At 42.0% G+C, this 20,929-nt stretch overlaps 1 protein-coding gene across 1 annotated transcript in view; it reads left to right on the plus strand.

Annotated features, from left to right (window-relative positions):
- Positions 1–19,676, plus strand: part of LOC141803010 (palmitoyltransferase ZDHHC18-B-like) — a 29,110-nt gene extending 9,434 nt beyond the window's left edge. The window contains exons 4-9 of the mRNA XM_074686871.1: positions 45–182; positions 278–329; positions 428–530; positions 2,258–2,367; positions 2,444–2,546; positions 14,297–19,676. Of these exons, the coding sequence (XP_074542972.1) occupies positions 45–182; positions 278–329; positions 428–530; positions 2,258–2,367; positions 2,444–2,546; positions 14,297–14,653 (863 nt within the window). The 3' untranslated portion in view covers positions 14,654–19,676. The remainder of the gene's footprint in view (positions 1–44; positions 183–277; positions 330–427; positions 531–2,257; positions 2,368–2,443; positions 2,547–14,296) is intronic.
- Positions 19,677–20,929: the final 1,253 nt, after the last annotated feature.

Raw genomic sequence — 20,929 nt, forward strand, 5'->3', positions numbered from 1 at the left:
GAAACTGAGACAGAGTGATGCTTTAACAGATGTGTTTGTTCCAGAGCGGTTTGACCATCACTGCCCCTGGGTGGGGAACTGTGTGGGGAAACGTAACTACCGTTTCTTTTACACCTTCATCGTGTCGCTCTCCTTCCTGACGGCGTTTATCTTCGGCTGCGTGACCACACACCTCGCTCTGAGTGAGTCTCTTTGCTCTCGTTGTTCAGTCTTTTCCTTTAAAATACTTGTGCCAAGTATGATCTACAGGTTTGTCATGTTTCCTTGTTTCTTCCAGGGGCTCAGGGAGGAAAAGGTCTGGTGTTTGCTCTGCAGGAGAGTCCTGGCAGATATCCTTTAATCACACGTGTGTTAAAGATTTCCAAAGCACTGTTCTTCTCCTTTAATTAATTAATGAACTGTTCATTTCCTTAACCCAATGTTCCACTGCGGTCGAGCTGGTGATCTGCTTCTTCTCAGTCTGGTCTATTTTGGGCCTCTCAGGCTTCCATACATATCTTGTTGCTTCCAATCTCACCACTAATGAAGATGTAAGTACTAATCTGTGTGCACTGTGATTCTTCTTCACAGAGGAGCCGTGTGAGCGATATTCTGAATGAGTCATTTGCTCTAAATTTACGTAGAAGTTTTAATTTCCACCTACCTGACTCATCTGAAGGGAAGGTAGTGTGAATTTCACACTTAAAGGACCTCAGAGTCTGGGATTTAACCATGTCAGTGAGTTCCCAGCTTTTCCTACCATCCAAGTTTCATTTGGGTCCTTACATTGTTTGACTTTGCACACAGAAATAAAATGATATCACAAAAAACTAGCAGGGTCAGAATCCCCCCTGGACTTTACAAAGAACTGTTGATGCTCACAAAGCAGAAGAAGGATAGACAAAGGTACCACTGCATTGTTTCCAAGAGTCAGGAAGTGGAGTGAGAAGAATCATCAAGTAATTCAAAGACAGAGAGTCACAGAGTACAGATCAATCCCTGTTTCCACCAACCGGTTCAGTTCAGTTTGTCTCGGTACAGCACACATTTTACGGCACTAATCCTGCGACAGATCCCCAACTAACTGAGATGAGCCGTCCCACTTTTTGATACCCTTTTGTAGGGGTGCCAGACTAAACTGATCTGATCTCTCTGGAAGGTGAAGCTACAACACTGCAGTCCATTGATTGGTTTAAAGAATGGTCACTTCCTGTGTGACAGCGGCTGCCGTATTTCTCCTTGGTTGGCTGGTTGTGTTCCATCGTTGCTCTTTGTTTACAGTGTCACCTTTTTCTTCTACATTGGATTCATTAGTAGGGGTGTAATGATCCATTGATATAGATCGATACATCGATTGGTTAAAGGGATAGTTCAGTTTTTTTGAAGTGGGGTTGTATGAGCTCTATGTGACCACTAAGGACATTAGATACAGTAGAAAGTTGTCTCCTCTCCCTCAGTAAGACACAGACTGTAATTGATGGTGACGAGGAAATAGGCGCTAACAGGGAGAGACGGTACCAAATTCAAAGGCTATTTTCTCCGCCTACAAGAACTCAAATCGTATCGTGACAGACTTTGTGATATCGGCAAATATCATATCGTCTTAAGAATCGATATTGTATCGTATCGTCATGAAACTGGTGATTTACACCCCTATTCATTAGCGGGATACACTGTGAAGCGCTGCTATGGCGTCACGCTATAATATAACTGATCAGGCTTATACGCCGCCTACCACAAGGGGGCACGGTTGGCTGTGGAAATGCAAACAGGACCCGGCTTAACCAAGCCAACCAGTACCAAAAGGTATGAGTCTAGACAGAACCACTTGGTGAAACGAGACCAAATTGAACTGGACTAAACTGGCTGAGTGGAAATGGAGCTTATGAGAAAGAAAGAAGGGAGGGAGAGAGGTATGTAGGAATAGGTACCAAATTCTGTACTTTTATGGTACTTCTGTCAAAAGTTCCAGGTACCGATTCACGTACAATTAAAAGGTACCATGTTTAGATACCTGAATGCATCTTTGTGACAGTGAGGAAGCAAAAGAGTTATCCATACTGGACATGAAGACAGTATTGCAAGTTTATATATTGAAAAATAAATATGTTAAATTCTAAACAAATATATACTTTATTATAAAACTACTGGTACCGATTGACAGATTCCTGGTTTCGGTACCGTATCGTTTCGGATGTGAATGGAACCCATCCCTAGATGTATGATCCAGAACACCCACATGAGAAATGTAAGGCCAGTTTTTCATGTTGTGTCTCAGATTAAAGGCTCGTGGTCGGGGAAAGGTGGAGAAGATGTCACCAACCCATACAGCCACAGAAACATCTTCATCAACTGCTGTACTGTGCTATGTGGACCCATGCCACCCAGGTCAGTCTGAGGCCTCCTTTAAAACCCTCTGTAGAGCAGGAACTTTGGGTGACGTCTCTGTTTCTGTGTTTTTTAGCCTGATCGACAGACGAGGTTTCCTTCCCTCCGATGAATCAGCCCAGACGGCAAGTGTGGACATCGAGCTGCCTGCTGCGCCCACTAAAAGCGAGATAAACGTGGTAGGAGGATCTTCCCAGCTGGCTTTTGGCTTGCAGGAGTCTCCCTCCCTTATGGCTGCTCCCCCCAACTCCCCTCCACCCTGTTCCTCTGCCTGACTGAAGCTGTGAGCCCGCTGCAGCCCTGACTCACAGGCTGTGTCTCTAATCGCATACCTCTGTACTTACACTTCCTGTTCTGAGAGCAGAGGTGTGTTCACACTGACAGCACAGAAAAACATAGTGCGCTTCTGTTTCTTAGCTGGTGCACTCAAGTAGAAGGGCGGGCACAGATCAAACGATGGATGATGGTCTCAGTAAATGAATAACGGAGAGACACCTGTGAACAGGTGTGAAATCAGATCCTCATTTCCAGGAAGTGTATAGCAGCAGTGTTTGATTTGAGACACAGACACAGAGTCTGTCTGCTGAGAACATTGACCCTCAAATATCCCATCCTGTCCAGTCAGGGAGGTTCTTGTGCTTCTGTTCTAGGTCTAAAAACAGATGGAGGGACGAGTTTTAGGGCTTTGTACCAGGAGAAAACTGTGAAGTGGAGAATTATTTAATGTGAGCCAGCTTGTGGTGTTACCTGCCAGGATCAGGTGCATCTGGACAAGTTCTAACATCCTCAAAAAGTTCCTGGGGGAGTGATTTGTGGAGGAGCATGAAGAGTTTTTCTGAACAAATGTTTCTGAGGTTTAAAATTTCTGTATCTTAAATCCTCTTTTGATGCTCTCAGGAGATATTCTGATAACCTTTGCACACTGTTTCTACTTCTTCGGGAGCTATAAGCCATAATTATCTCCCAATGAATCATGAAAAAGTATGATGTTCTGTTTGTTGAGATGTAGATTTCTTTTGCCCGAATTTCATTTCATTCTTAAAAAAATGCAGTTTGGCTTTTTTCCCCTTAAACTTCAAAACTTCAGTCTCAGCATTTTCTCTTTACTTTCCAAGTTTAATTAAACATCAAGCATTCATGTCTAATTCAGTGAGAAAAGTGTCTGCTAAGACTCTATATGAGCCTCATTCAGCTGCTAAGTCCAGAAAGACATTTTATTTTAGAATATTTTAGACAAAAATGACACCTGAAGTATAAGTAAGGAATAAAAAAACCATATCTGCCAATGGGATGAGAAAAATGTTTTAGTTTCTTGTTTAAAGACATCATCCTTTTTTTTTTTAAATAAATTTTATAATATCAGCATTCCAACCAAGGTGGGGGTAATGCACCTCAAAGTGATACTCCTATCTCTTTTCTTTTGGTGTTTTGTTGTTCAACGTGGTTTGCAAACTCATTAAAGTGATACTCCGGGATGGAACAAGTTGGGTCCTATCACAAGGTTTAGGGCAGAAATGACCCCTACAGCAGTGTTTTTGTGCAGCAGAAGCCCAGAGCGCTCGCACCAAACACCCCCTCCCTGCTCCTCTGCAGGTTTCCTCTGCACTCAGACGGGGCCATATTTTACTTGACCAAAAACACAAATAAATGGACTCCCACCCAAAAATTTGATATTGGTCTGCATTCACGCTTTATTTAGAGAATTTTTAACGCGTTACGTTCACAAAAAAACACAGCTAAATAAGGCTGTAGTTCTCATCGTGGCGTAAAATGGCACTACCTCCGCTGCAGAGCCACAGCTGGTGTATAAGTCCGCGTGCGCGGCGTGCCAGATATAAACAAACACAGGTAGTCTGCCAGGACGAGGAGACACGATGAGAACTAGAATAAATAAGGTAATCATAAAAACGGGAACATAAAAAAAAAAAAAGGAATTTAAACAAAACTTCCATCTCATAATCATTTCCAGCTCTGAAAAAATAAGTATAAAATATAGCTGCATGCAGCAATGACGGGCCCTCGCCCCGCGGGAAATGGTCCGTCTTGGGGCAATATCTAAGCAGCCTAAGTGCAGCAAAATGTGCCTCAAGCAAGAGCTCTGTGTATGGATGAGGTTGTTGCCCCTCAAGCATAAATGTTACATTGAAATCATAGTTGATATGATTAGTGTACCATAGGGGGAGCTGCATTATCACTGTAATTCATGTCAACAGCTGTCAGGAGTGGGAGTGACTTCATGTGTGTAAAATTTGGAGTAAACGTTAAAATGAAAGTAATAATATTAACATGCATTTCCAGTGGGTGGCGCTGTTGCAGTAGCAGAGATTTGAGGTTATAGAAGAGTTGGGGGATGGACTTTCATGGTGTCTGTGAAGTTTGAAGGAAATAAGGCCTTAAATGACTGAGTTAGTACTGCTTCGGCTGTCTTTTGACATTAGCAAGGTAAAGCTAGTGGCATAGACAGACCCTTGACCTTCAGGTGATGAGCTGATTTGTAATGCTTTATGAAGGCGTGACAGACATTTGCAAGTTACATGAAAAAGGAAATGGGCAAAAATGAAGAGGCTACAAATGAGAGAGGAAAAAACATGACCTCCTGTTAACAGTAAGGGGCGCTGTAGTGTTAGATGAAAATAAGTATATAGATGTGTTGGGGATGGGAAAGGTAACACGTGTGTGCATTTTGTGCCTGATCCAACATTGTACAAGAGAGCTATTAAGATTTTCATGAAGTAGCAAAATGGTGAACTTTGGCGGCCATTTGTGGCCACGCCATACAAGATAATGACAATTGTATTGTAAGTTTTCATCTTCAATGTGTGTAGTTTCCACAAGCCAAGTTTGGAGTTAATGTTAGTCAAAACCTGGGAGTAGTTCATCGAAATACATAGCCTATAAACGTAATTTTGGCAATTTCAGTCCATTGCCATCAGGAGGCATTGTGCTTTCAGGGGGGAATAATGATATGGCTGCGTCCAGGGCTTAACACTGAACATGTGTCTTGATTTTGGTGAAGATTGGACAAAGTTGAAAAATGCCGAACTTTGAGCCCGTGTCCTAGCCAAACGGAAAAATATTCTGTAAATTGTATTATGATTATTAATGTTCAATGTGTGTAGTATACACATGCCAAGTTTGGAGTTGGTGTGACAAAAGCCCTAAGACTAGTTCGTTCAAATGCGTAGGCTACAAATCGTGAAAATCCCATGTTTATGTGCTAATACCGAAGTTCGTGTTCAGAATTGACGATAGTCATAAGAGACTTTTTTGTTCATGTGGGCATGCTTGTTATACCCACCAAATTTCAAGGCTGTAGCTTAAAGCAGACCAAGGGGCTGCAGTTTTAAGCCCCTAGGGGGCGCGAGGGGGGATGGATTTTTGCAGAGACAGTGGAATCATAAATTTTCCGCCGAGTTTGAATTTTGTGGCTAGGTCATTTTGCCTTTTTTTCAAGCCAAAGGCACGCAGAATGGCATTATATTGGCAGAAACAAAGAAGAAGAAGAAGAAGAAGAAGAAGAAGAAGAAGAAGAAGAAGAAGAAGAAGAAGAAGAAGAAGAATCCTAACGGTTACAAGAGGGCTTCGCCCCCCGATTCTCGGGGGCTTGGGCCCTAAAAATAAGTATAAAAAATCTCCTGCCAAGTAATCTTAAATGTCACCACTTAAATCAAATTTCTTTTTCTCTTTTACTTTTTCATATTTTAACCTTATTTGTCCACTCAAACATTTTACAGGTTTTAGTTTTCCTACTGGTAGAACTGTTTACTTGAGCTTCGATTCGAGCGCATCAAACCTGGCGCTGTAATCGAGACAGGCGGCTGCAGCTGCTGGGTCTTCCATTCTCTTTCATTACCTCATTGTTGCAGGCCTTTTCGCTGACGTAGAGTCACTTTTCTCCTACGTAGCGTTTTTTATATTTTCCCGTGACAATCTTTTATAATCCGACGCAAAGAAATCGGTTATGGGGGGGGCTTAAAACTGCACTTTTTAAGCCAAAGTTTCTCACGCCGCGAGGAGCTCTCAGCCCTTACGTCCTCTCACGGCGCATGCTCAGTCAGTCTGCCAGTCTGATAGTGATAGGACCCAACTTGTTCCATCCCGGAGTATCACTTTAAACCGTTTGCAAACCACGTTGAACAACAAAACACCAAAAGAAAAGAGATTGGCACAGCGAGGGCAGATGACAGACAGGAGCCAGAAGACCCACCGGCTCCATTCAGATCAGCTGTGTGGGAATGTGTTGGGTTCCCTGTGGAGTACAACAGGGATGGCGTGTAAGAGGTGGATGGGACGAGGACAGTCAGTACGTTTACATTCAGGCAGTGGTGCTACTAAGGTCATATCTCAGTCGTTAGGCCACAGCAGGGGATCTAGTCTTGAATGTGTGTACATGCAGAAAAGAGAATCAGATCGTCTCACTCAACTTCGTTAGGAGGCGCTGTGTCCTCCTTTGCGGAGGGAGTCTGGGTTCATCCAAAGAGGAAACAAAAGTCTAACAATGATGGCTGAGATGGATGCAGCTGTAGTTCTCTGTAGTGTTTGTTGGATCTGAGAGCAGATAGGAAGAAAGACACTTCAACAGCTTTGAGCCCATATGCAGTAACTGAGGACCCAGGCTGTTCAATAAAGTACCTCTACCTCCCACCTCAATCCACAGGAAGATGGACTTTTTGTTGCTTTTTCCTGTTGTACCAAATTCGTAGCGAACCATGACTTCTGTAAACCGTTACAACCCCAGAAATAAGACAGAAACATTGGTTAGATATCAGTTCATGCAGTGAAGTAAATTTCTTTCTGAGTTATTCTCTTATTGAAATGTTTACCTGAAATGCAAAACTCAGCGTGTTTTCTTTCCACCACATACGACTCAGTGTGGCTGTGTTGCTGAATCAGTCTATACCTCAGTTCTTTGCCGTTCGTGAACTCAGGGGATTTTATGGGGAAGCAGAAAGAGAGGGAGGTAAAGAATGAAGATGTTTCCCCCTCACAGGATGGTGTTCAGCTCTTTGTTTCCATCAGGGACATTAAGAGATCCCAGGGGGGCTGAGGAGGAGCTGTAGTTTACAGAAGTTTGCCATCTGAGCCTCTCTGCTCTCACAAAGCAGAGGAGAAGCTGCTGTTTATATTTTGGAAACAGCTGCTTCAAGTTAACAAAGACTACTTAAAAAATAATAATGATAATGTGCAGAGACTGAACTCAGTTGGTAGAGCAGGAAGAAAAGATTTTCAGCTCCTTGTTTTCATTTGTGTTGTTTCCATCCTGCTGTCCCATGTTTGTTTACATTTAACAGTTCAAAGTGCCAAATTATCATTTTTATCATTGTTTATTTTTTTATTATACATGAGCCATCCAGCATGTTTCCATGTCATATCTTTATTTTATTTCAAATATTTTTTTATCGTTTTATACTGATTTTTTTTTTTAATTTTGTCACCATCTGAGTTGAATGTGAATAAAGGTTTATTTTTTTGTGATATAATTTATCCCCTGTAGGTGTGACCTCATTTTTCATGTTTCATCTCCTGAAGTCACCACTTCCAACAGAGCCCCTCAGACCAACGGTTCCCCAAGTGGAGGTGGTAAAAAACAGTTGGCAAGCCTTCAGAAACTATGTACACTTAAATATTTTTTCCACTTTAGAAAATATAAACAAAGATCAAGGCTGAATTTGATAGGTTTTCAACATTTCTTTGTTGAAGACCCCCCGAGGGGACTAAACAAGGACAACAACTCTATAGAGGGATACTTAGGGCGTATTCAGACCTGGACTGTTTGGTCCACTTTAAACGGACCAGGGTTCGTTTCCCACGCTGGTGCAGACTTTTCATGCAGGTGTGAATAGACACAAACGAACCCTGGTGTGGACCAAACAACTGGACCGAGACCCACTTTTTGAGGTGGTCTCGGTCTGCTTCCAAACGAACTCTGGTGCGGTTCGTGGTTCTCCGGTGCAGGTTTGAATACAAACTAAGGTCCATCCAAACTAACTACAGGATACATGTGCCTTTTGGGCCTATAAAGCCACCGTAACCTAACCGTCTTTAGTTCATACCTGATCCTCCGTCTTCTGTTTAGCCACGCTGTTGCTGGCATGTTGTGGGTCAGGACACGCAGAGCATAGCATCTCCTTGCTGCGCGCATTCGTCTTCGCTGTTCCAAAATTGTTAACGGTGTTGTTAAGCCTTCTTTGAAGGAGCTGCTCTTGAAACTGAAAATGATTTTGCAGCTCTAATAAGAGCACAAACTCACATGTTTACCTCTATTTCCAGGTCTGTACTCTGTGTGCTGCCCTTTGTCAGTGCTGTCCAATGAGAGCACTGATCGTCACACACATGGATGTGTTTACAGAATATAGTCCACTTGCAAAAAGTACAATCTGAATACGAACCGCACCAAACGAAAAAAATAAAGTCCACTTTTGGTCCGGACCAAACAAGTGGACCAAAGGACTTTTCTGGTCTGAATACAGCCTTAGGTTACGTCATCATAAAGATGTGCACGCATCTTGACTGCAGAAGCAGCGTTTAGCTCCATTCATTCAGACAAGTTAGCCTTTTCCAAACACTTAATTCAACCTGTTATCAGCATAAAAATGTACGGTCATTCTGTGGTCAGTTTTTAGAAACGATACTATACAACAGAGGCAACGTCTATCAAGTTTTAACCGTCACTGAGCAACCGGTGTTTTGGAGTTAATAGCGACCATGCTAACTGGTGACTCTCAGCCAACAGTATCTATGTACTGTATTAGTGATTAATGGCCGAGAGTCGCCAGTTAACAGGGTCACACTTTACACTAAAACACCAGCGACGTCTGCGGGTGAATAATTAACTCTGGGCGTAGTTTTCTGGTTCTTTTATTATGAATCTGGTCTCAGACTCAGCTGTCTGTGTGCTCTTTTTTGGTCTGGGAGGATTTCTGATTTATTGACACACATTTATGTTCTGGTCTGTCACAGTCTGGAAGGTGTAATGGGATAATGCAGCCACGAGCATCAAGTGATAGTTGTGTGTTTAAATTGCTCTCTGGGTACATTGCCAGATTTCTCCGCTAAAAACGTCTGTCCACCTAATGTCTGTCCACTCACTGCTATTTCATAAACCTGACAGCTGTTTACCATCTGTAAACGTGATGATATTTAGTTTAAAGACATGTTTTTTGGTAGTTAACTCCTCCACGTCAGTGGACAAACCATTATACTGTGCAGTGCTTCTGCACAACAATGTGCACACAGGTAGTCTCATTTTACACACCTTAGCGGGAAACTGCTAGCATCCCCAGCAGACTCCAGCTGAGGCTTAAAGCCATTATCTCATCACTCCTTCATTTGATGCAGGTAAAATAACACTGTGAGGAGGTCCCCCCCATTAGGAAGCCAAACAGAGGACATTGCTGAGTCTGATTGTTGTCAGCACAGGATAAAAACTGTTTAAAGAGGGGGTGTTTTGTTTTTCTGTATTCTTAACATTGATGTAAAGTAACAATGCTGGATGTTAAGACTAAAGGTGCAGATTTTTTAACCTCAACATATCCATATGTTGTAGAAATCCCTGAATCTGTCTGTAAACTGATCAAAATGCTCCGTTTTAAAAATAGTAAAATATCTTCATAAGATCTTTATGAGACTTGCTGAAATGATGAGGTCATCACATAAGGATTTTCAAATTGGTTCATGACTATAGACTGAAAATAGAATGTTGGCTCTGCCTTTTACCATTGTAAAATGCAAAAATACTACCGTTACAGGCGTCACCATTGTGCAGCTGTAGTCTTCGAAGAAGAAAACTATGAGGGACTCTGAGGGCACAGTCACGATGGCCGTTTTCGAATTCGCATACTATTCTAGCAGTGCCTACTGATTCGACCAAAATGCAGTATGCAGTATGCAGTATGAAGTATGCAGTATGCAGTATGCAGTATGAAGTATGCAGTATGCAGTATGCAGTATGCAGTATGCAGTATGCAGTATGCGAACAAATGTCAGAGTTGTAGTATGAGAAAAACACCCGGATGACGTACTGCATTGGGAAAAATCCACAGTATGCATCGGACCAGTCTGCTTTGCATACTGTTACCCACAATGCAACGCGCCTGGTCCCATATCAGAAGTGAAAATGGCAGAGGGCGGAGCAACAACAACCAGAGTAGCAGAGGAATATAAATATAAGAGCCATTTCTTTTTTTTATCTTTAAATCCTCATCATCTCCACCACTGAAAGTCAATATAAAATGCTCTCTCTGGCAATATATTTGCAGATAAGTTACTCGTGGTTCGTTTATTTTCTACATTTTCAATAAAGTTTTTTGGGGAAAAAAAGTCAGCCGTAACCAACTTCTGTTTTCTTCGAACTGAAGACCAGCGTAGCATACTACAAAAATTAACCCAACTGAACAGTCATACTACATACTGCTTATGAAAGTAGTATGTAGTAGGCAGTGCCTACTACATACTACTTTCATAAGCAAAGTAGTAGGCAAATTCAAATACAGCCAATGGCTATTTAGCCTCCAGAAGGCTGGCCAATCAGAGGGAAGGGGGGTTGTCTTAAAGAGACAGCAGCTAAAACAAGGTGTTTCAGACAAAGGCTGAAATAAAGGTTTCCTAAAACTAGGAAAAAAAGAGATTTCTTAAGCTATTATGAGGGTATATGAAGGACAGTATTAAGATTACAAGAAACCGAATACCTCCTCTTAAAATGATAAAAACGAACTTTATGAGACATTAGGGGTCCTATTAAGTTATATGTTGGGAGTGAGACTTCACTTTCCAATAACCTAGTTTGTAATTGCCAGACATCTCACCCAGTCTAAACGTACTGTCCTGTCTGGTGTGTCTATGTCTATGTCCTGCCACCATCACCAGGAAGGGAAGTGTCTGGACTTTGCTGTGACCTTCGCCGGCTGATTAGCTTCAGGTAGAGCAGGAGAAATGCAGCTAGAGCTTGGTAAGCATGTTCAGAGAGGGACAGAGAGTCTTGACCCCTTGTTGTGTCTACATGTCCTCTCGGCTTATCTCCATACATGTGTTGAACATAAAACCAATCCACAAAGGATTGATGAAGACAGAGGATCCACAAAGTATTCACAGCGCTTCACATCACGTGTCCATAAGTATTCACAGCCTTTGCTCAGTACTTTGTTAATGCGCCTTTAGAAGTATTTACAGCCTCAAGTCTTTTTGAATATGAAGCCTAAAGCTTGGTTCACTTCTCTTTAGGTAGTTTGGTCCATTACTCTCTGCAGCTCCTCTCAGCTCCATCAGGTTGGAAAAGGAGTGCCGCTGCTCAGTCATTTTCAGATCTCTCTGTTTGATTCAGGTTCAAGTCTGGGCTCTGGCTGGACCCCTCAAGGACCCTCTACAGAGTCATCCCTAAGCCTCTCCTTTGGTATTTTGGCTGTGGTTTAAGGGTCGATGTCCTGCTGAAAGATGAACCCTTGTCCAAATCTGAGGCCCAAAGTGCTCTAGAGCACGTTTTCATCCAGGATGTCTCTGTCCCTCAATCCTGACTGGTCTCCCAGTTCCTGCTGCTGAAAAACATCCCCACAGCATGATGCTGACACCACCATGCTTCACTGTGGATGGTATGTTCCAGGTGATGAGTGGGGCCTGGTTTCCTCCAAACATGACACCAAAGAGTTCAATATTTGTCTCATCAGAGAAGAGAGTTTTCTTTATCCTGGTCTGAGAGTCCTTCAGGGGCTTTTTGGCAAACCTTTTGGTGGGCTGCCGTGAGCCTTTTACTAAAGCCCTGTTTCCACCAAGCGGTCTGGTATGGATCAGTACAGTTCTGAACCTCTTCCATTTACAGATGATGGAGTCCACTGGGCTTATTGGGACCTTCAAAGCAGCAGAAATGTTTCTGGATCCTTCCCCAGATTTGTTCCTGGAGACCATCCTGTCTCTGAGGTCTAAAGACAGTTCCTCTGACTTCATGCTTGGTTTGTGCTCTAACATGCTCTGTCACCTGTGGGACCTGATATAGACAGGTGTGCATCCAATCAATTGAATTTACCACAGGAGGACTCCGGTTAAGCTGTAGGAATATCTCAGGGAGGATCAGAGAAAACCGAACTAACCTGAGCTCAGTTTAGAGCTTCATGGCAAAGGCTGTGAATACTAATGTATATGTGATGTTTTAGGCCTTGCATGTGTGGCTGGGTTGTTTCCCAAACCCATATCATTCATTTTTAAATATACTTTTATTCACATGTAACTGTGCAAATTCACCAATAAGTGCGGCTTGGAGCACACTAAATCCACATTGGTTTGTGTTTTTCAGATGTGAAACCCATGCCAGTCAATCAGAATGAACCTCCGTCATTCAGCTGTGACGTTTGTGAACCAAAAACTCTTTTCCCCAGCGTATACATGAAACCTTGAAACCAGAGTTTTCCAAAATCCTCAGCTCGGCTCCGTGATGTAAAACTGTTTTGGTGTAGATAACAGGCCTGAATGTATACATTACAAGCAGTTTCCCAGATACCTGGCTACGTGTGGACATGGCCTCATCTTTTAAGTTTGCAAAAATTAATATTATAATTTTTTTTTGGACACTGTACTTGTGCAGAACGTAATGAGACACATTCCTCATTCGGTGAAAGAAATGTAAATAACTTGGTGGTACTCCTGCCTCATGCTGATTGTGACAGCCTTCGGACAAACTTTACAGCTGATTGTAGTTTGTTCAAGGTCTGAGACTTCTATCTGACTGACATCTGTCAACACCTTGTTTTTTTTTTTGGTGATCAAACACTTCATTAACAGCAGCCATGTTGTTTCTGTGTGTCTCTGCCAGGGTTAAACCTGGGGTGGAGGGTGTGAGCCATGAGTATCTACAATTAAATAAATAAAAAACCTCCTGAACACCCGGCCCTCACAAGACGATATGATCTACCTTCCTCTACTCCCACATTTTAACAAGAGAGGGGAGAAGCAGAAGAAAATATGAAGATAAAGAGTTATTTTGTGCTTTTCTTTTGGTCCTTCTGTTATTTCTCGACATGCAGGTCCACTAACTTTTTTTTGGTGATGTCTCCTTTGAAGTTAGGGTCTGCAGGATTTTCCTAAAAAATGAAATGTCAACTTTTACAACACTAATCCTGCATAATCGTCTGCTTTGGACGACTATACATGTGTGTCTGTGTCTGTGTCTGCCTCAACTCCCTCCTCTGCCTGGATGTTGATGTTTTGGTTGTATCGAGCGGAGAAAAGGCATGGCTAGGGACTTCCAGTCGATTTCAGGCACTTGGAGAGCAGAAGAGTGACAGGAGTTAGCTTTCTGCTAACCAGGTATGTGTCAAATACCTGTGATTAGCTTGTGCTAACATGCCGAGTCAGGTGCATGGCTCTTGAGTTTCTTTCACATAGAAACGCGATGCTACAGGTGGGTGCAGGGCTAGTGGATGTGTTCATGTAGTCAGGGTCAGAGGCTGTGGGTGTGTGCTGCTGCTGGCACTGATCCAGGAGGAGGAGCCCAGTCTGAATTTGTGTTAACTAACAAGTAATGAAAATTCCTGCAGACCCTACCTTTAAGGTCTCACACAAACACTGGGACCCAAAAACCCCTTACGTCTCAAAGAACTGGAAATGTTGATTGTGGTTTGAGCTCTTCGACTGGACTAGCTAACTTTAAACCCTTGCTGTGAGAAAGATGATTAAAGATTATTAGCAGATTAGCTTCAGTGCCAAACTGCTGGACTGGTCTCAGAAGCAGTTTTGTGCTAAAGCCTGTCTAACCAGAGAGTGCGCAGATGGTCTGAGATCACAGCATCTGTCAGATGTGCACTCCACGTGCAGATCTGTGGCATGACACTTAGCATTCCTGCTGACACTGACTCATCCTGCACAGCTGGACGCTGACTGACTGCAGTGATTTCACCTCCTGCTGAAACGTCTCTCTGTCTCCTCTCTGTCTTCACCTCCTCAGTGCACACAGGGAACCAAAGGTCTGCTGGAATCAGCCACTCGCTCCCCCCTCATCTCCACCTCGTGTCCTCAGGGGAAACCTCCCACAGCTCATCCCTGCCCAGACATCGGCCCCGCCGTGAACCCTGACCCTTCACCCGAGGTCTCCACCAGTTGCGGGGCGCGCCATCTCGTCATCTCCCACAGTGACATCTCTCCGACACGTCGCAGCAAGACTCGCTCGAAGAGGAGTAAAAGAGAGGCTTTGCATATCCCCAACCCGGCCTTTGACGTCCCCATGTCCCCTACCTCTCCAGACGCTGGCCCTGACTCCAAATCCAGGGGCCACAAGGGTTCCAGCTTTGCTCCTTTGCACTGACTGACAGGAATGACGTCTTCCTCACGTGGAAAAACTCTTTGCTTGAAGCTTGCATGCTGTGAAACAGTCATGGTTCAAGTTTTATAAAGTCAAAATGTTCTTTTTTTGTTTATTTATTGGTTCTGAACCTGCTGGGTCTTCCTGTGTTTGGACACGACAATCACTAAGCTGTCACTGTGGGATTAGTCTGAACACAGGAGCAGAGTGAATTGTGGATTTACCCTGCAAAAAGTGACATTTCATCAAGTAGACTTGGCATCATTTTTGTCTCCTATTTTTTTTTTTTGAATGAGACGTTTTTCTGGTGAATATGGCTCATATTGTGTCAAATGATAACAATTTAACCAAAACATCATGAACACTTTCTGAGATTTCACTTTTTGCAGTGTGGGAACAGTGATCATCATCTTTCTGATGGTGTCCCTGTGAACATGAGGTCTACCAGCAAGCCAGATACATCAGAGACTGTGAAACATTGGTTTGATGTATTCAGTGTGAAGTACAGGATTCTGAAAGCCTTGTTAAAATGCTAAAGTCTAGAGATAGACTGTGAGCGTGAAAGATGCTGTCCAAGGTCAAATCTAACCCACATCCCGAGAACTCACATGTGTTATTTCTAGAATGGGGCAGTTTTTCTTTAAGCTGAAGAGCAGAGGCACAGTTCGTACCAGTGATGTCATGTTGAAGCAGATAGGCGGTGAATAATGGAATAATGGAAGAAGTTACAGGACTCTGACAGCGTCTGACAACGCTCTTTCCAGGATATTACAGCTGTTTTCCATCTGACGCTGAAAGCCTGTCATACATATCAGAGTCCTGAAGAGAAATAGAGAAGTGATGCTCAGGTGATACTGTCTCATCAGTAGGGATGGGAATTTATAAGATTTCATCGACATTAGTAGAATAGAACTTTATTGCCATTGTAACAAGTACAACGAAATTTAAGTCACAGCAGCAATCAAGAAAACAAAAGTAAGAAAGTGTATAGAAAGTGCAAAAAGGTCCATAAGAAAAAAGATGCTGACAGCTTGTCCATCATTGTCCAGTCAGCCAGTCTCCACCTCCACAGGGTCCAGGACTGAGCTTCTTCAGCAGTCTGTTCAGTCTCTGTCTCCTGGATCCTGTCTGCTCACAGCAGGCGAAGTTCTTCCAATGTGGCATCTTATTGGAGACAGATCTTACGTTCCCAATAACCATGGATGGAAGGACAGGTCCATGTCGTCACTTCTTAGCTCACACCTGAGAACCAGCACGTCGTCCTCACCTCCTTCTCCTCACCTTGTGGAAAGACATCAGGCCTTGCACCAGTTAGCGTTGACATGCTACAGGCTGCTAACAGCTAATTTCACATGTAAACAATGCAGCCATGGTTACATGTAGGATCTCCAGACAAACACAGGAGAAAAGTAGTAAAAATATCTCTGAAGCCACAAAAGTTTGGTGTCCATGACCAACAATGAGCCATACAAAGTGATGATCCACTCCAAATACAAAGATGACGAAAAAGAGAAGAAAAAAATTACAAGAAACAGACAAAGAAGAGAGAGCTGCTGCAACAGGCAGCCATAGCCAACAGGGCGGGGCCTAGCAACTGCCATTATCATTATATTATTATTATTATTAATGCCATTATCGATTTTGTTTATCGATTGAAGTCTTTAACCATTTCATTATCAATGCCTTTATTTGATTTTAAAAAAAAGTAGAAGGAGCAGCAGAGGTACACCGTCACTATCATCTTAAAATAACCAGACAAACAATTCGTACAGCGTTTACTTCAGTTTTTATCAATGCAAATACATGATATATGAAGTCTGGCATGCATTGTGTTTATGTTAACACAGGACATTTGTACCTTACACACCGTGCTGAGATGGCACAGACGTGGCTGACCTGGCGGAGAGCATCCAAAACATGCGACTCCTTATATTTGCTGCCATGTCCCATTGATAAATGTTGAAGCATCACCATCCAACAAACGTTGCGCTGTTGCCGTCTTTCCTCGAAAAATCGCCTATGAGAGCTTAAAAGGTCTGATTGTCCAGTCATAGATAAGTCAAAGGGTGCATTGACCATAAACTACATTTCCCATAATACCTACAGATTATGTTACCCACTAAGTGACGGCATCTCGCCACTAGATCACAGTGTTTTCACATCAGCGCCATTTTCTGAACTAGTGGAATTGAGAAATAAAACAATAATCTCAAAAATGTCCAGGGAAAAGGAAAGTTGATGAAGGCTGGATCAGGAAAGATGGGAAGGCCAATGTTTGTGTGTCAAGGAGAAAAACCGGTATCTATCAATCTACCTTGGCATTTTGACACCAAACATGGAGCTAAGCACGCCAAAGTGAGCCTTTAAGAAAAAAAAAAAAGGTTTAAGATTAAAAATACAAACTGTAATCACGGCAGGATGTGTTCAAGAAAGCCACAACCAAAAACAACGCGGCAGAGAAAGCTTGCTTTATGTGGCTGAAGAAATCGCCCGTGCCGTCAAGTCTTTTCAAAAGGAAGCACTTTTGAGGCATAGTTGCATTTACTTTACATTACTTTCATTTACATTTAACTTCCTTTTATACTGTCTGACAGTTACATCTGGCTCTTTGAGAGAAACTATTATGCTTATGTGGCCCTTAGTCAAAATGAGTTTGACACCCCTGCTTATCCGCCATGTTTTTTTCCACTAAGATAATATAATAATATTCTCGATTCCAATCCCTACTCATCAGGTTTGTGGAGGTTTTGGTTGGGCCAGCTTGGCAAACACAAGTTGTGGTGTGACAAGGTTCTTGTGCTCAAGTGTCTCTGGTCTAATTTGATGATCCTGTTTCTTTTTGCCTCCCAGTGTCCTCTGCACACCACACTGCAAAAACTGTAATTTCAGCAAACGTTTACATTTGATTTCTCGTCAAACTTGATTCATTAGTCTGAATATGAGCCACATTCACCTGACAAGTCTGGGAAAATATCTCATTTCAAGCTGTTGAAAGACAAATGTGATGCCTCAATAATTTGCTTAAATCTGTGAGGCATCATTTTTTTACCTGGTGGTACCGGTCTGAATGAAAAAATCTCTCTATTTCATTTGTAAATATCAGTGAATGACTCTAGATTATAATCCTTCCACTCAAACTGTCCCTCCACTGCAGATTGACCCTTGTGTGAAGCTCCTTTGCATGGAGGGCCAAAACTACCAAAATTTAAAATAAATAACAATAAAAAAACAAAACAACTAAAATAAATACATAAATACAAAAATAAATGTGTAAGTTGGAGAGTTGAGTGCTTTTATTTATTCAATTATTTATTTATTTATTTATTTATTTATTGATATTTAATTCTATTTCCACATTTATTAATTAACTAATTTAGTTTTTTGTTTGTTTTTATTTTCACTTTAATTTATTTTTAATTTTGGCAGCTTTGGTCCTCCGTACTTTAAACTCCTGTGAAACAAATCTAAATGAGCACTGATGTCTCACCACAAGAGGACTCAAACCCATCAGCGCCAACACTGAGGGCTTCTATTTTTGTTTTGTTTCATGCTGCAGATGATGAGATACAATAAAGAGGGGGTATTGTGCTTTTTGGGGCCTTCTTCTTCTTCTTTTATTTAAAAAAAAAAATCTTTATTCTGTACCCCTGGTTCCCCTAGCTGCTGTCTCTTGAGGGCTACATGGTCTACAAACCCCCTTCTTCTGATTGGCCAGCCCTCTGAAGACCTGTCAGGGGCGGAGCTATGAACAGACCTTGGTGTTGGAGGCCCACCCCTCGTCATATTCTCAGAACAGGGTGTTTTGATCAGTTTACAGACAGATTCAGGGATTTCTACAACATCTGCACATGGTTAGTTTGAACATCCAGCATTGTTACTTTAGATCTTTGTTTAAATATAAGAAAGCAGAATACCCCCTCTTTAAAGGAGAGCAAGAAGGAAACGTGAGTCAGAAAATACCACTTTTGCACATGCAGGACAAACTATTCTACATATCCTGTGTCGGTCAAAGGACAAAACAAAAATCACCTCCTCTCTCCATCATGTGTTGACCCTCTACATGTTAATCTGACGTCATGCTGAAATCACACATGTGAGTTCTGGTTTGGGTGGACTTCCTTTTACTTTGACACACAGTGCAGTGATATAATCTGTTGTGGTGTTCAGATTTGTGTTCTGTATAGGTGGCAGGGAATGCATCTGCATGATACAGATATATTTTACAGTATTCTTTATTTATTTACATCCATTCAAATATCACAAACACCTGAATCATACTTTTTTCCTCATCAAACTGAGAGATGGCTCCTGCACTGCACTTCTCCTCAGTTTGTATCAGCAGCTGCTCCCTCCTTCACAAACTGTTCACTGACTGTTTGCTCTGATGTAAAGAAGCCCGTGTCGGTGTCGTCTCAGGTGGAATTATGTGAGTATTCAGTATCCAGGTACCTTGGTATGCAAGTTCTGTGAGGTGTATCACGCTCAAACCACGATGTAACCTGTTGGCAATAGCTGCACAAAAATGCAATCATCCAACCGACCATCGTCACACCCTTCGCACACATACACAGCGTCTGTAATTAGTTCACCTCAAGAGTCTGACCATTAGTGCTGCCAAGTCACTTCTTGTGCAATATTCTCTGTGTGAAGAGCCATCCCGACACCCTCTAATGCAAGAGAGAATGCAGGCAATGCATTTCCAAAGGGAAAATATTGTACTGTATTGCAGTGTAAGGTTGTTTAAACCAATGCTCCTTTCAAAATAAAAGGGAACAAGAGAAACCAAGAGGCTCGATTTGTTTCACTAAATTTCTGCAACACACCACTAGATGGCAGTAATGACACATAAACATGGAGCTACAGCCTGATGATCTGTTCACAGTCAAACCATGAACACTAAACACTCTGTGAATATTTAGCAGCAGGCCTTTTTAAGCTCTCTGCATCTTTAATTCAACCTCTATTTTCTTCTTCTTTGTCTTCCTCCTTTGTAATTACATGTATTAAATAAAAGAACTCATTGCAGTCTCTTTCCCAGGATTGTGTGACTGAGAATAAAATGAAAACAAAGATCTTTTTTAACTTTCTGTCTCTCTGGGTTTATTCAGACACCATGTTGTGACATACAGTGAAACAATGGCTCAAAGCAAAGCTGTGTTCAGGGAGCAGACAGGTGTGTTTAAATGTAGCGCAGTGGTGGACATGAGGTTAGAAATGTAGACACGTGACAGATGGTTTGTGGTCTAGATTCAATGGCTGTGTGTGAAACTGCAGATCAGAGGAGTCCAAACTTCTTCTTCTTCTTTTTTTTTTTTTTGTAAAGAGAGCCACATTGTTTTTATGAAACTCTGATCAGTGTTCAGTTTTCTACAGTGTTACCTGCTGTGTAAACATCAGCAAACTCTGCTTTTGACCAAGGAACATGTTCTACATTAGAGGGTGATATGGAGAAAATATGTCAGGATGGTTTTATGACGGGATGAGGATCTGGATTTGATCAGGATTGTTTTTCATATTCAGACTGTTCTCACCTGCAAACAACATTTTTAGACCCAAATATTTCTGATCCTGCACCCTTAACTATATTCATGCACCAATTTCCACCTTTTCTGCTCCATTTCATAACTTTAATCTTGTCTTGTGTCCTCTGATGTGTATTTGGAACCCCCAATTTTCACATCATGATAACCTCATTAATTTAAAGACGTCAGCGGCAAGTGGCAAGCTCCTGTCTAAGAATATGAGACAATGCTGAAGTGCTAAAATCTGCTGTTTCTCAAGTGTCCGCTTGAGGCTGGCTCCAAAAGTAGAGGAAGTTAGTGTTGCTTTAGTCAACGAAAATTATGACTAAACATCAACGTCAATGAACCTTTATCATGTGACGGAAACGGGAGAAGACGGGACGTGAATGGTGGTCATGTGACTAAAACTATAATTAAATATATATATATGTATATATATGTATATATATATATATATATATATATATATATATATATATATATATATATATATATATATATATATATATATGTAATATTGTTGACAAATAAAAACGGGACTAAATGTGGTTTACAAGATGAAAACTCTGCTAATGTACGTCTTCATTTTCGTTAACCAAAACAAGATGGGACGTAATGTGATTATTTAGTATCACTTTTATCTTGTATTATTTCCATTTTCTGGGTCGCAGTTCAGCAGCTGCATCAGGTCGTACTGCGCAGACGCAGGCGACGTCACTTCCTCTATCCCCCCACTCGCGCGGCGTTATGTGGAAGA

Source organism: Halichoeres trimaculatus, unplaced genomic scaffold (genome assembly GCF_033239565.1).
Source record: "Halichoeres trimaculatus isolate MK-OKI-2021-1 unplaced genomic scaffold, fHalTri1.1 fHalTri1_scaffold_14, whole genome shotgun sequence".
Classification (NCBI taxonomy): domain Eukaryota; kingdom Metazoa; phylum Chordata; class Actinopteri; order Labriformes; family Labridae; genus Halichoeres; species Halichoeres trimaculatus.